This window comes from Onychomys torridus, chromosome 22 (assembly GCF_903995425.1).
Source record: "Onychomys torridus chromosome 22, mOncTor1.1, whole genome shotgun sequence".
Lineage (NCBI taxonomy): Eukaryota > Metazoa > Chordata > Mammalia > Rodentia > Cricetidae > Onychomys > Onychomys torridus.
In genome coordinates, this window is record NC_050464.1 from 28,462,816 (window position 1) to 28,476,276 (window position 13,461).

Consider the following 13,461-nt stretch of genomic DNA (forward strand, 5'->3'; position numbering starts at 1 on the left):
ATGCTGGACATTTCCTAGAAAGGAAGCCGTGTGTCTGTGGCTGTGGCTGTTTACACCGGCTTCTTCCCCTTTAGCAGCCGGTTTTTCAAGGTTCCTTAACGGTGCAGGGGAGTTGGCGCCCCTTGCATTTTCTCGCTCACGGGCATTGAGATAGAACTGGGTAGCCAACAAGATAGCTAGCTAGTGCTAGGAGCCCTGATGCCATGCTCCACCAGCTGCTCCTCATACCCAGCCCAACGGCTGCCTGCTGTTTTTTGCTACACAACTGAAAAAAAAAAAAAAAACCAACCCTGCAATAGAGACCTGGATTTCCCCTCCCGTGGCATGCAAATGCGATAGCTGGAAAGCTCCAGTTTGCAAAGGGAAAAAGTTGTGAGTTGTTTTTTTTTTTTTTAAACCCCTCTTTCCATGACCACCCTGGAAAGTCCGCCCCTGTCTCTATGGAAACCAGGCTTCTCACGCGCCCGTCACCAAGGGCGGGGCTACGGGCGGCTCCTCCCCCCCCCCCCCCCCCCCCCGCGGGCTACCAGGCCTCTCGGTGCGCCTCTCTAGCTGCTTTGCTTCCCAGGGTCCCATCTCCGTGTGCCTCACATCTGGCGCACAGCTGTGCGGCTGCACGCGGTTTTCCGTGGTCCGGTGCTTCCCGCGACTCGGTGCATTCATTCTTCCGGAGCCACCCGGACCGCGCACGGCGTGGACTCGGCCCAGCGCTAAGTTTTCTTGACCCAGAGCCGGTGGTGGACGCGTAGGTGACCGCGGCCCCAGAGGTCGCCGGGGTCGGGGGCACCATGGAGGAGCCCCCTGTGCGGGAGGAGGAGGACGGGGAGGAGGACGAAGGCGCCCTGGCCAAGAGCCCCCTCGAGCTGACCACCGACGACGTGTACGACATCTCCTACGAGGTGGGCCGCGAGCTGATGGCCCTGGGCAGCGACCCCCGCGTCACCCGGCTGCAATTCAAGATCGTGCGGGTGATGGAGATGCTGGAGGCGCTGGTGAACGAGGGCAGCCTGGTGGCGGAGGAGCTGAGGATGGAGAGGGACAACCTCAGGCAGGAGGTGGAGGGGCTGCGGAGAGCCGGGGGTGCGTCCGGAGACCAGGTGAGCGGAAACCCAAGCCTCAGGCTGGAAGTTTGCCCGCAGTTAACAGTTACTGAGTACCTACTACGTGTCTGACCCTGCCTGCCGTGTTCCCTGTCAGTCGCCTACTGCTCCGGTTTTGAATTTTCTTTCTTTTCTTTTTTTTTTTTTATGTAAAAATGTTATTTTAGCCAGGCGTTGGTGGCGCACGCCTGTAATCCCAGCACTCGGGAGGCAGAGGCAGGCGGATCTCTGAGTTCGAGGCCAGCCTGGACTACAGAGTGAGTTCTAGGAAAGGCGCAAAGCTACCCAGAGAAACCCTGGGATTACAGGCCTGCGCCACCCCCGCCTCCTTTGGCCTCCAGCAGCGGCTTCAAATGTTAGCACACTTCAGAATGTCTTTCTAAGAGTGATCTTGAAAAGAGACCTTTAGTACCTGACAAGCCAGTGGTGGTACACGCCTTTAATCCAGCACTCGGGAGGCAGAGGCAGGCGGATCTCTGAGTTTGAGGCCAGCCTGGTCTACAGAGTGAGTTCCAGGACAGCCAGGGCTACACAGGGAAACCCTTTCTCAAACAACAACAACAACAACAACGAAAGTTAAAAAACAAACAAACAAAAAAAGATAAATAAATAAAAGAGACTGCACAAAAGCCTGGAGTTGCTAGACTCTGGGTCTGAACTGGGATCTAAGAAGCTGTGTGTGGGTGTGTTGTCGTTTCTGTGGTTTAGGGTTGAAATACTGGGCAGTGAAGGGGCCTGAATGTGCTGAGCAAGCGTTACCCTGCTGAGTTACATAGCCCACTCCTTGCTTCATTCATTTTTGGTTCCGAGGTAAGGTCTCACTCTTTCTCCTTTCTTTTTTGTAAGCGGGGTCTCACTAAGCAGCCCTCGATGGCCTGGAACTTTCCATGTAGATCAGAGTAGTCCCAGACTCCCAGAGGTCTTTCTACCCAAGCATCCAGAGTGCAGAGATGACAAGCATGAGCTGCTATACCAGCTTACACAAAAGTTCTAAGAAAAGACTTCCTGTAACTTCACACACACTCTCTCTCTCTCCTCCCCCTCCTCCATACGTGGACATATATTTCTTCCCTGGTCTATTTTTTCTTTCTTTTTTTTGTTTTGTTTTGTTTTGGTTTTTGGTTTTTGGTTTTTGGTTTTTCGAGACAGGGTTTCTCTCTGTAGCTTTGGAGCCTGTCCTGGTCTAGCTCTGTAGACCAGGCTGGCCTCGAACTCACAGAGATCCGCCTGCCTCTGCCTCCCCAGTGCTGGGATTACAGGCGTGCGGCGCCGCCACCACCACCCGGCGTATTTTTTTCTTTTATTTCACTTACAGCTTTCTTGTTTTGTATTATTCAAGGCAGGGTCTCACTCTGTGGCTCAGGCTGGCTTCGAACTCATGGTAATCTTCCTGGCTTGGTCTTTCTGAGTGTTGGAGTCAAAGGTGTGAACCACCACTCCTACTGGCGTATTTCAGCAGCTTCTAAGTCCCAGGGATGATTGTACCTGCAGAGAGACTCTGCTTCCATAGCCGTCCTGGGTGATGGCCAAGAACCTCGGTCATGGCCTGGCCTTGGAGACTCAAGAAAAGTTTAACCACTAGTCCTGCCTGGGCTGCTCAGCCATAGTCACGCTGTTTGGTGGGAACGGTCTTCAGGCACAGGGAAATGGAGGAAGTTGCACTGTGGCCTGGGAACTGTAGTTTGCATGGGGCCCCGTGATTTTCCCCTATGGGGCAGAGGGGACAAATGTCACAGGCACCAGATGAGGTAGCATATTTTCTTCCTTAAATACAGTCTCAACACAGGGTGTGGGAAGTTTGGGGGTGGGGAGCCGGATGTGGTGATATGTGCCTGTCATACTAGCTTGGGAGGCTAAGGCATGATGGTTAGGCATTTGTGGCCAGCCTGGGCTATATGGCAAGCCCCTGCCTCCAAGAATAAAAAGGAAGGAAAGAAATTAAAAAAAAAAAAAAATTCACTGACTACACAGTGTATTAAAATAGCCTGTTCTTTTTTTATTAATTTTTTATGATTTTTAAATTATTTCGACTTGTTCTCAAATACATGTAACATGAAACTCATTTACCACATCTTCACATTTTTTTGTTTTTTGTTTTTTTGAGACAGGGTTTCTCTGTGTAGTTTGGTTGCCTGTCCTGGATCTTGCACTGTAGACCAGGCTGGCCCGGAACTCACAGCTTGGCTCCCAAGTGCTAGGTAAAGGTGGGTAAAGTGCACTACCACTGGCCTGGCTCACTTTATTTTTATTTTATTTATAAAGATTTATTTATTTATTATTTATATGTATACAGTGTTCTGCCTGCATGTATGCATGCCCACCAGAAGAGGGCGCCTGATCTTATTATTACAGATGTTTGTGAACCACCATGTGGGTGCTGGGAATTGAACTCAGGACCTCTGGAAGAGCAGCCAGTGCTCTTAACCTCTGAGCCATCTCTCCAGCCCCAGCTCACTTTATTTTTTGAGACAAAGTTTCACTGTGGCCTGAAACTCATCTCAAACTGGCCTCAAACTCACAGAAATCTGCCTCTGCCTCTCTAGTGCTGGATTTATTTGTTTACTTAACAATTATTATTTAGATGTATTATTGTGCACCATGTGTGTGCCTGATAGATTCCCCTGGAACCATAGTTGTGAGCCATCATGTGGGTGCTGGGAACCTAACCCGAGTCCCTGCAAGAAGCATCTCTCCAACTGCCTACTTTTTATTTGTATTTTTTCACATTAATTTTTTTTTTAACCATGGAGGATCTGGACTTCAGGGCTTGGCTCACACTGGGCACGTACTCCACCACTGAGTGGTTTCCCCAGCTTTCCTTACCATCTTCAAGTGTATTGTTCCTTGGCACCAAGTTCATTCACATATTTTTTTCCACACTTCTTTATTTGTTTGAATCCAGCCTGGTCTACAGAGTGAGTTCTAGGACATCCAGGGCTACACAGAGAAACCCTGTCTCAAAAACAAACAACCCATTTCCCCCAAAGAAAAACTAGGGTTTTTGTTTTTGTTTTTGTTTTTGTTTTCCTTTTTCTCTAAGTAGGCTAGTGGTATGCTAAGCACATTGCTCTCCTAATTCCCCACACCCACCCCTCACCATTTTGTTTTTTTGAGGTAAGGTCAGCCCTGGCTGCCCTGGAACTTGCTCTATAGACCAGGCTGGCCTTGAACTCACAGAGCTCCACCTGCCTCTGCCTCCCAAGTGCTGGGATCAAAGGCATGCGCCACCACATCTGTTCCTGTTTGTCCTTTATTCCCTGGATTCAGGATGGGTCAAACATGGCCCAAGCACCCTTCAGCCACCCAAGGAGTGAGTGACTCAGGAAGTCCTGAGTCAGCATTCTAAAAAAAAAAAAAGACTATGAGGAATGTCTTTGTTGTTTAATGAACTTGGAAAAATTCCACCCTCCTGTTATCAGTGGTGAGAGTTCTGAACTGAGTGGCCACTGACGCACGATTGAGGACATCTGCACTGCACTTGCAAGCTTTATCTTCACCGGAGGCGATGGGATGTAGACAGTGAGACTAGAAACACAGCCCCAGTGTGACCGTGTCCCGTGGGAGTCATGTGGATCTTCGTATTACATAATACACGTGTCTTGTGTCTATTTTGGTTCAATATATTTTCTTTCTTTCTTTTTTTTTTTTTTTGGTTTTTTTTTTTTGGTTTTTTTCTTGAGACAGGGTTTCTCTTTGTAGCTTTGCGCCTTTCCTGGATCTCACTCTGTAGCCCAGGCTGGCCTCGAACTCACAGAGATCCGCCTGCCTCTGCCTCTGGGATTAAAGGCGTGCGCCACCACTGCCCGGCCTGGTTCAATATATTTTCATGGGTGTTTTGGGGGGCTGGGGATGGAACCCCAGCTTCACACCTGTGAGGGGGGTGTTGATCTTTCAGTATCTTCTTCTTTGGTAGTGCATTTGTATTTATTCCGTGAGTATATATATATAATGGGGTTTTGCTTGTGTGTCTGTATGGGCACTACATGTGTATGCCTAATAATACCTTTGGAGGACAGAAGCGGGTGTTGGGTCGTCTGGAACTGGGGTTATCAATGGTTGTGAGCAGCCACGGAGGTGCTGGGCACCGAATCTGGGTCCTCTGCAGGAGCAGAGATGACACTTTACCAGGGAGCCGTCTCACCAGCCCCTGTCCAGTTTCCAGGGCTTGGTCTCCTTCATACTCATTACCGATCACTTTGATAGTCAAGCCCTTCTCGGTCTGAGCAACAGTGGGAGCCTCCATCTGGCTCGTTCTTCGCTTCCGTTCCTCAGTTCGTGTAGTGTGCTCCTTGGCCATACTTCCTCTGCTCCAGTCCCGGCACCCGCTGCTCTGAGGAACCCTGGGTCTCCTCTCAGGGAAGGGTACTTCATCAGCCCTCCGGGCAAGCCTGGGCTCAGCTCACAGGGCACCTGTGCGACCTTTCCCTTGAGGGGATGGGTGTGGCCCAGCGTGGTGACTGACCCTGCTGTTGCTGGCCTGTTGCCTTTCAGATGAACCTGGGACCCGACAAGATGGTAGTGGATCTGACGGACCCCAACCGGCCCCGCTTCACTCTGCAGGAGCTGAGGGATGTCCTGCAGGAGCGTAACAAGCTCAAGTCGCAGCTGCTGCTGGTGCAGGAGGAACTTCAGTGCTACAGGAGGTGGGCGCCCTGCAGCGGCCTAGGGTGCTCAGCGCGCATTACACGCAGGCTCCTGTGTTCGCTCATCCGGTTTTCTGAACACCCACAACCTGTGCCAGGCACCAAGTGCACAGCTGCATAGCACTAGATAGTGCCGGGCCCTTGGTAGCAGAAGGTCCTTAACAGTTTAATAGGAAGCCGTGACCAAGAGAAGTCCAGGCAGGCTGCCAGGTGGTGGTGGCACTGGTGCCCACCTTTGATCCCAGTACTCTGGGAGGCAGAGGCAGGCGATCTCTGTGAGTTTGAGGCCAGCCTGGTCTACAGAGAGAGGTCCAGGACAGCTCAGGGCTATACAGAGAAATCCTGTCTCCAAAAACAAAACCTAAATAAATAAATAGAAATCCAGGTTGTGTGTGGTGGCACATACCTGTAATCCCTGCACTCCAGAGGTGGAGGCAAGAAGATTATAAATTCAGAGGCCAGCCTGGGCTACATGAGACCGTCTTTCTTTCTTTCTTTCTTTTTTAATTTTAATTTAACTTTATTTTATGTGCATTGGTATGAGGGTGTTTGATCCCCTGGAACTGGAGTTACAGACAGTTGTGATCTGCCATGTGGGTGCTGGGAATTGAACCATGGTCCTCTAGAAGAGCAGTCAGTGCTCTAAATCTCTGAGCCATCTCTCCAGCCCCAGGACCATCTTTCTAGGAAGAAAAAAATAAAAGAAATCCATCCATGTGGGGTCAGGCATATCTATAATCCCAGTAAGTCTGCAGGATCATGAGTTCAAGGCAGCCTGGGTTATAGAATGAGACCCCCCCGGGGTTGGGGATTTAGCTCAGTGGTAGAGCACTTGCCTAGCAAGCACAAGGCCCTGGGTTCGGTCCTCAGCTCTGGAAAAAAAAAAAAAAACAACAACAACGAATGAGACCCTGATTCAAAATAACAGTGGTCAGGCTAGGTAGAATACCCCTGTAATACCAGCACTCAAGGGGTGGAGACAGGCAGATCTCTATAAGTTAAAGGCCAGCTTAATCTGCATGTGATTATGCTTGTCTCAAAACAAATACCTTATTTTATTTATTTTGGTGTCAGGGATGGAATCTGAGGCCTGTTGTTGTACCACTGAACTAAACCCCAGAGAAAGAGATCCACAGTAGAACTCTTTATTCACCCCTGCTCTCCCATTTCCCCAGTGGCCTGCTTCCACCCAGAGAAGCTCCAGGAGGAAGAAGAGAGAAGGACGCTGTGGTTACCATGGGCAACGGTGAGAAGGAAGAGAGGACCATCATGAAGAAGCTGTGAGTCACCTGGATGCCCCCGTTACCACTAGGTCATGACCATGAGATGTTGTGGGTGGAGGGGAGGCTGGCCGGCCCTGGGGTGGGAGGTTCTCCTCTCCTGGGGTGTGGCTGCAGTGGAAAGAGTCATGCCACTTTAGTTATCACTATAACCAATGCTAGGAAGAAGTCTGAGCATGGGACACATCCTGGCATGGTGTGGGGAAGAGTCTGCCTCTCCCTGACTCAAGTACTTCGAACCATAATGTTATTAATATCATAACAGTTATTCATAGGGTCACATTCTTTTTTTTTTTTTTTTTTTTTGGTTTTCCAGACAGGGTTTGTCTGTGTAGCTTTGCGCCTGTCCTGGATCTCACTCTGTAGACCAGGCTGGCCTCGAACTCACAGAGATCCTCCTGCCTCTGCCTCCCAAGCACTGGGATTAAAGGTGTGCACCACCACCGCCCAGCAGGACCCAATAATATTTAATGGAATATTACAGAAATAGTGAGTTTGCAGCAGAGTATGGTGCTGTACACCTTTAGTCCCAGCACTCAGGAGGCAGAGGCAGGCGGATCTCTGAGTTTGAAGCCAGCCTGGTCTACAAAGGGAGTTCCAGGAAAGTTCAGGGCTGTTACGAAAAGAAAAAGAAAAAAGAAAGAAAGAAAGTGAGTTTCCAAGTTTCCAGTTGCATGCTGTTTTAAGCAGTGTGATGAAATATCTTGCCTCCCACCATGTCCAGTCTGGGATATGAATCATCCGGTTGTCTTCTTCAAGCTGTCTACACCCTCTGCCCGGTCACTGTATAGTCATCTTGGTCATGGGGTCAAGGGAGGCCCTATGGCAGGGTCTGTGTTCTAGTGAACCCCCTGTTAATAGTGGCTTTGAGGTAGGAGAGTCTTTTGCTGGAGGCTTAGTATGCCAAAGAGAATCTACCTATAAGGGATGTCTCTTAAAAAGAGGAAGGCTAGGGCTGGAGAGATGGCTGGCAGTTCAGAGCACTTACTGCTCTTCTGATATAACAGGGTGTCTTAGGGTTTCTGTGGCTGGGATGAAAGATTGTGAGCAAAAGCAGTTTGGGGAAGAAAGGGTTTATTTTACAGTCCATCATCAAAAGCAATAAGAGAAGTGTTGTGTGAAACAACTCTTCCTGGGGAGAGGAAACACATGGCTACTCACTCCAGAAGGGGATCCCATGACAAACCAAAGTACAAATACTACCAAAGTCCAGCTTGGTGAACCACGAGTTTTATTGGGGTTACTTACAGGAGCAGAAATGACTTAAGGACAGCTGCATCACCAGAGCCCATCCCAGCATGGGTGACAGCTCACAGAGCTGGGAACCTGGAGCCCCTGCAGGGAGCACAATGGGTTGGAGAGTGTCCTTTCCAGGTGCCTCAGCTGGGCTAAACGGCCTCCACACAGCTCAGCTGGTCTACCCTCAGAGTCTCCTTTGCAGCTCTGTTCACTAATCTCAGAGGGATTCTCAGCTTTTCTTCCTTACTCCAGCAGGGAGGATCCTAGTGAATCTGGTCAGTTTCAGGGACTTCCTGAAGCTCTTCGAGTTGTTTGCCTACCTTCCCGCTCAAGGAGCTTCCCTGGGGATGGAACCTAGAGGCAGGAGCTGGAGCAGAGGCCATGAAGGGTGCTGCTTACTGGCTTGCTCCTCGTGGTTTGCTCAGCCTGCTTTCTTTCTATTTTCCTGGGGGTGGGGGATGGGGGGTTTCAAGACAAGGTTTCTCTGTGAAGCAGTCCTGGCTATCCTGAAACTCATCCTGTAGACCAGGCTGGCCTTGAACTCACAGAGATCCACCTGCCTCTTCCTCCCGAGTGCTGGGATTAAAGGCATGCGCCACCACCACCCCCCGGCTTTTTGTTTGTGTTTTTGAGACTAGGTTTTTCTATGTAGCTCTGGCTGTCCTGGAACTTGCTCTGTAGACCAGTCTGGCCGTGAATGCATACAGATGCCCCTGCCTCTGCCTTCTGTTGCTGTGATTAAAGCATGCGCAGCCACCTCACTGCCACCGCCAGATTTATTTATTTATTTATTTATTATGTATACAGCATGTATGTCTGCTGGCCAGAAGAGGGCACCAGATCTCATTACAGATGGTTGTGAGCCACCATGTGGTTGCTGGGAATTGAACTCAGGCCCTCTGGAAGAGCAGTCAGTGCTCTTAACCTCTGAGCCATCTCTCCAGCCCCCTCATTTTTACAGTTTTAAAATGATCCTTTATGCTTATTTTATGTGCACTGGTGTTTTGCCTGCATGTATGTCTGTATGAGGGTATTGGATCCCCTGAAACTGGAGTTACAAGCAGTTCTGAGCTTCCATGTAGGTGCTGGGAATTGAACCTTGGTCCTCTGGAGCAGCCAGTACATACACACAGAAACATACACTCCTACCGGGTGGAGGTGGTGCACGCTTTTAATCCCAGCCCTCAGGAGGCAGAGCCAGGCAGATCTCTGTGAGTTTGAGGACAGCCTGGTCTACAGAGCGAGATTCATGACAGGAACCAAAACTACACAGAGAAACCCTGTCTTGAAAAACAAAACAAAATACACAAATAGAACCTGCCTCCTCCATTACCTGTTACTTGTATGTATATGATCTCATGGTTGACCAGTGGCATTGGAAAGCCGATTTGGGGGTTCTTCCTGGGGAAGATGTGTGTGTGTGTGTTCCTAGCATTCCTTAGTTTGTTTATTTATTTATTTTGGAGGCAGAGTATTTCTATGTAGCCTTGGCTGCCCTGGAACTTGCTATATAGACCAGGGCTGGCTTTGAGCTGAGATTCCTTTCTCTCTGCCTCACCTTATCCTACATTTTAATCATTTCCTCTACCACTGAACTGTATTCCCAGTCCTCCTTTTATTTTGCATTTTAAAAGATTTTTTGAGACAGAATCTCACTAAAAGCTGCCCAGGCTGGCCTTGAACTACGGATCCTTCCTTCTCCCACTCCCTAAGTGCTGAGATTACAGCCTTGTGTCACTATACTACACCCAGCTTGAGGTCCCGTTCTTCATGCAGGGGGAACACAATGGGGCTGGCTCTTAAGCTGGCAAGTAACATGACCATATTCACAGTGAGGTCTGCTGTCTGCTTTCTGGGGAAGCTGGGGGTATGTCTCCCTTTTCTGTATATCTTCGTCTAAATGAAACCTCAAGAAGGCAGAAACCATCGGTTTCTTTCAGCCTCTCCTTTGGGAATTCTTCAAGCCAATTCACTGGCATTTAGACCAAATAAGGCAAAAGTACAATGTCTGTGGCCAGGAGGCTGCAGATTCACAGCAGATAAGCTCACTAAACTGGAGGAAGAAATGAGGGGGACAGGTGACATTTCGAAAGTACATCAGGCTAAGGATTTTTTTTGTCTTGAGAATACTGGGGAGCCAGGGAAGGGCTCTGTGCCCCGTGTGAGTGGACCAGGGCCAGCAGAGGAGGGGGCCTGCACTCACCTGTGTGGCTTGGGTGGTCATCACTCTTTTGTCTTTTTGAGACAGGGTTTGTCTGTGGAGCCCTGATTGTCCTCAACTCACTCGGTAGCCCAGGCTGGCCTTGAACTCACAGAGATCCACCTGGCTCTGCCTCCTGAGTGCTGGGATTAAAGGTGTGAACCCCCACCACCACCCTCCATGGGTGGTTATCAGTCTTAATAGCTCTTATGTGTTCTTCTTTGCAAAGAATTGTCTTAAAATTATAGGTGATATTGAAAAGCCGTTTACCCCCTTTACCATAAAATCCCTAAAAACAAAAAGCAGAGGCTGCTGTCTGGCTGGAGTTAGGGAGCCAGTTGCTCACTTTACCCACTTAGACCTGTTCTTAAATCTTCTGGAACCTCGCATTGCTCATCTGTAAAACAGGAGTATTAATCAGGTTGACTGTGGAACTGATGTAATTGTGAAATAAGCCAAAGATGGAAACATCTAGAACAATGCTATCTCGTTAGAAGGCCTGAACAAAAGGTTTTTTGTTTTTGTTTTTGAATTTTATTTAGTTTGGTTTTTTGAAACCGAGTTTCCCTGTGTTAAACTCTGGCTGTCCTAGAACTCGATTTGTAGACCAGGCTGGCCTCAAATTCACAGAGATCCGCCTGTCTCTGCCTCCCAAGTGCTGGGACTTGAGGCGTGTGCCACCACCACTATCTGGCACAAATTTACTTTTAATTGCATTTATTGATTTGGTTGTTTATTGGTGCTCATGCCACAGCAGATGTGTAGCAGGTTAGACAGTAAATTACAGTCAATTCTCTTCTTCCACTATGTGGGTTCCAGGGATCAAGCTCAGGTTGTTATGTTAGGCTTGGGGCAAGTGCCTTTACCCACTGTAACATCGAACAGGTCTCCGATTGGATTGAGGCCACAGTCTGCAAGAGTGTCTTTCACCTTGCTCTCTCTCTTCCTTTTTCCCTCTACCCAGGTTCTCTTTCCGGTCAGGGAAGCATACCTAGCTAGAGTGAAGGCCATGGCTACGGTGACCCTCTGACTCAGAAGACAATTGCCAGGGTGTCTTCTGGAACCATCATTCTGTACCATGTTTCTGCTCTGGGCTTGCTCACTCGTTTCCCCCAGAGCAGTCAAAGGAAGATGTTCTCACGACTCATCTGCTCCCTAGGGACAGAACTGGACAGCCACCACGCTTTGGCCAGGACAGGTGAGGCAACTCCAAGAACTCCAGAGAGCAAAGGAACATAGACCATGGCCATATCCTGCCTCCATGCATGGAGGCCTATACAGCCTGGTCCAGCCTCAATGATAATCCAGTCATTGACATGTGGCGGGGGAGAAATGAAAAAGTGGGAAAACATGGAATTGACTTCACTGATATTTGGTGAATACTGTTTTTTCTCATACAACTTTATATGACTTTTGTATTAAAGTAAAATGACCTTTATACTTTCTACTACTGTCTCAGACTGGTCTATTTAAGATGGGGCATACGCCTGAGGGCATACAGCTCATGTGTATTTCATGGAACCCAAGTGAGGTGTCAGCCAGGGAGGCGAAGTCTCTACAGACTGCAGGAAATACCAAAGATCTGACTCAAAGGGGACTCTAGGCTTCTGAACTCAAGAGTGTGCAAAAGTGCTTCTCATTTTATTACTAAAGCAAGCAAAACATTAGGTGTCAGATCCCTTGGAACTGGAGTTACAGGCAGCTGTGAGCTGTCATGTGGGTGCTGGGGATTGAACCCAGGTGCTCAGGCAGAGCAGTAGCCAGTGGTTCTGGACATCCACCTTGTTGAGGTGGGGTCTCCCTTTCTATTTTGCCATGTACTCCAGGATTGCTGGCTGGAAGCTTCTGGGGAATTCTTCAGTCTCTGCCTCCATCTCCCTATCAGAGCACTGCCTTATGTAGCCCTGGCTGGCCTCAAACTCACAGAGATCCATCTGCCTGCCTCCCAAGTACTGGGATCAAAGGCATGTGCTGATATACCCAGCTTTCAGTGTGGGTCTCAGAGACTGAACCTGGGTCATCAGATTTGCTGCAGCTACTGCTGTATAGCCCTAGCTGACCTGGAACTATGTAGAGCAGGCTGGACTTGAACTCATTGAAACCTGAGTTCTGGGACTTGGGTGGTGGCTAGTGCTTTTACAGAGAGCCATGTACATCCAGCTTAAACTATCATGACTGGGAAGCATTCACTAGCTAGCGGCTTCCAGCACTTGGAAAGGTTGGAACAACTTTTACTTTTAAGGGTACCTGCATTGATTATCATGTGCTAAGCACTAGTCCAAGAGCTTTTTGGGTACCAATGCATCAAATCAGCCCTTATTACTACTACCACTCCGTCTGCGTTGGGCAGGAAGAAACTGACATACGCGACCACTAGGTCACAGATCCTCTACAAGGGATGCTGTGACAATGGCCAATGGAGGAGTCTTGGGAACACCCTTTGAGGGCAGTGGGCAGGCTGTTCCTATTTGACAGACATGACCTCTAAACCATCTAGTCCCAACAGGTCACAGTCAGTCGTCATGACATGTGACTCGGATAGATGCAGCTCTTGGAGGTACCAGGTGATGCTGAAAAAAACCTAAAGAGTTAAATCTATAGCCAGGATCGGTGGCGGACATCTTTAACCCTAGTATCCTTGGAGGCAGAAGCAGGTAGATCTTGAGTTCCAGATGGCCAGGAATATTACAGAGGAACCCGGTCTGGGCTGTCATATAAACCGAATTTGAAATGACAGTGGAGCCACCCGGTGTGGAGATGCACACCTGAGATTTCAGCACTAGGAAGGTAGAGACAGCTCAAGGTCAAGGTCATACATAGTTACATAGCGGCTCCAGGGCAGCTTGAGACGTGTCTCAGAACAATCATACAAGCTACCATTCAGGACATTTGCTACATGCTAGTAATTACCCAGAGGCTCCATATGGATCACTTAGCGTTCGCAAGAGCCTTCTGGACTGCCCCCTTTATATAGGTCAATCAGGAACCAAATTCTATAA

General features: G+C 49.0%; 1 protein-coding gene across 1 annotated transcript; it reads left to right on the top strand.

Moving 5' to 3' along the window:
• The first annotated feature begins 514 nt into the window (after nt 1–514).
• Nucleotides 515–11,909, top strand: Rilpl2 (Rab interacting lysosomal protein like 2). Its single transcript, XM_036171512.1, has 4 exons — nt 515–1,097; nt 5,592–5,743; nt 6,919–7,023; nt 11,427–11,909. The coding sequence occupies exons 1-4, from the start codon at nt 789–791 to the stop codon at nt 11,455–11,457; spliced, it is 597 nt and encodes a 198-aa protein (XP_036027405.1). The 5' UTR covers nt 515–788; the 3' UTR covers nt 11,458–11,909.
• The last annotated feature ends 1,552 nt before the right edge of the window (nt 11,910–13,461 follow it).

Coding starts and splice junctions, on each gene's coding strand:
- Rilpl2 (XM_036171512.1), top strand. CDS start 789: ATGGAGGAGCCCCCTGTGCGGGAGGAGGAGGACGGGGAGGAGGACGAA. Junction 1,098..5,591: donor GGGGTGCGTCCGGAGACCAG/GTGAGCGGAAAC, acceptor GTTGCCTTTCAG/ATGAACCTGGGACCCGACAA. Junction 5,744..6,918: donor GAACTTCAGTGCTACAGGAG/GTGGGCGCCCTG, acceptor CCATTTCCCCAG/TGGCCTGCTTCCACCCAGAG.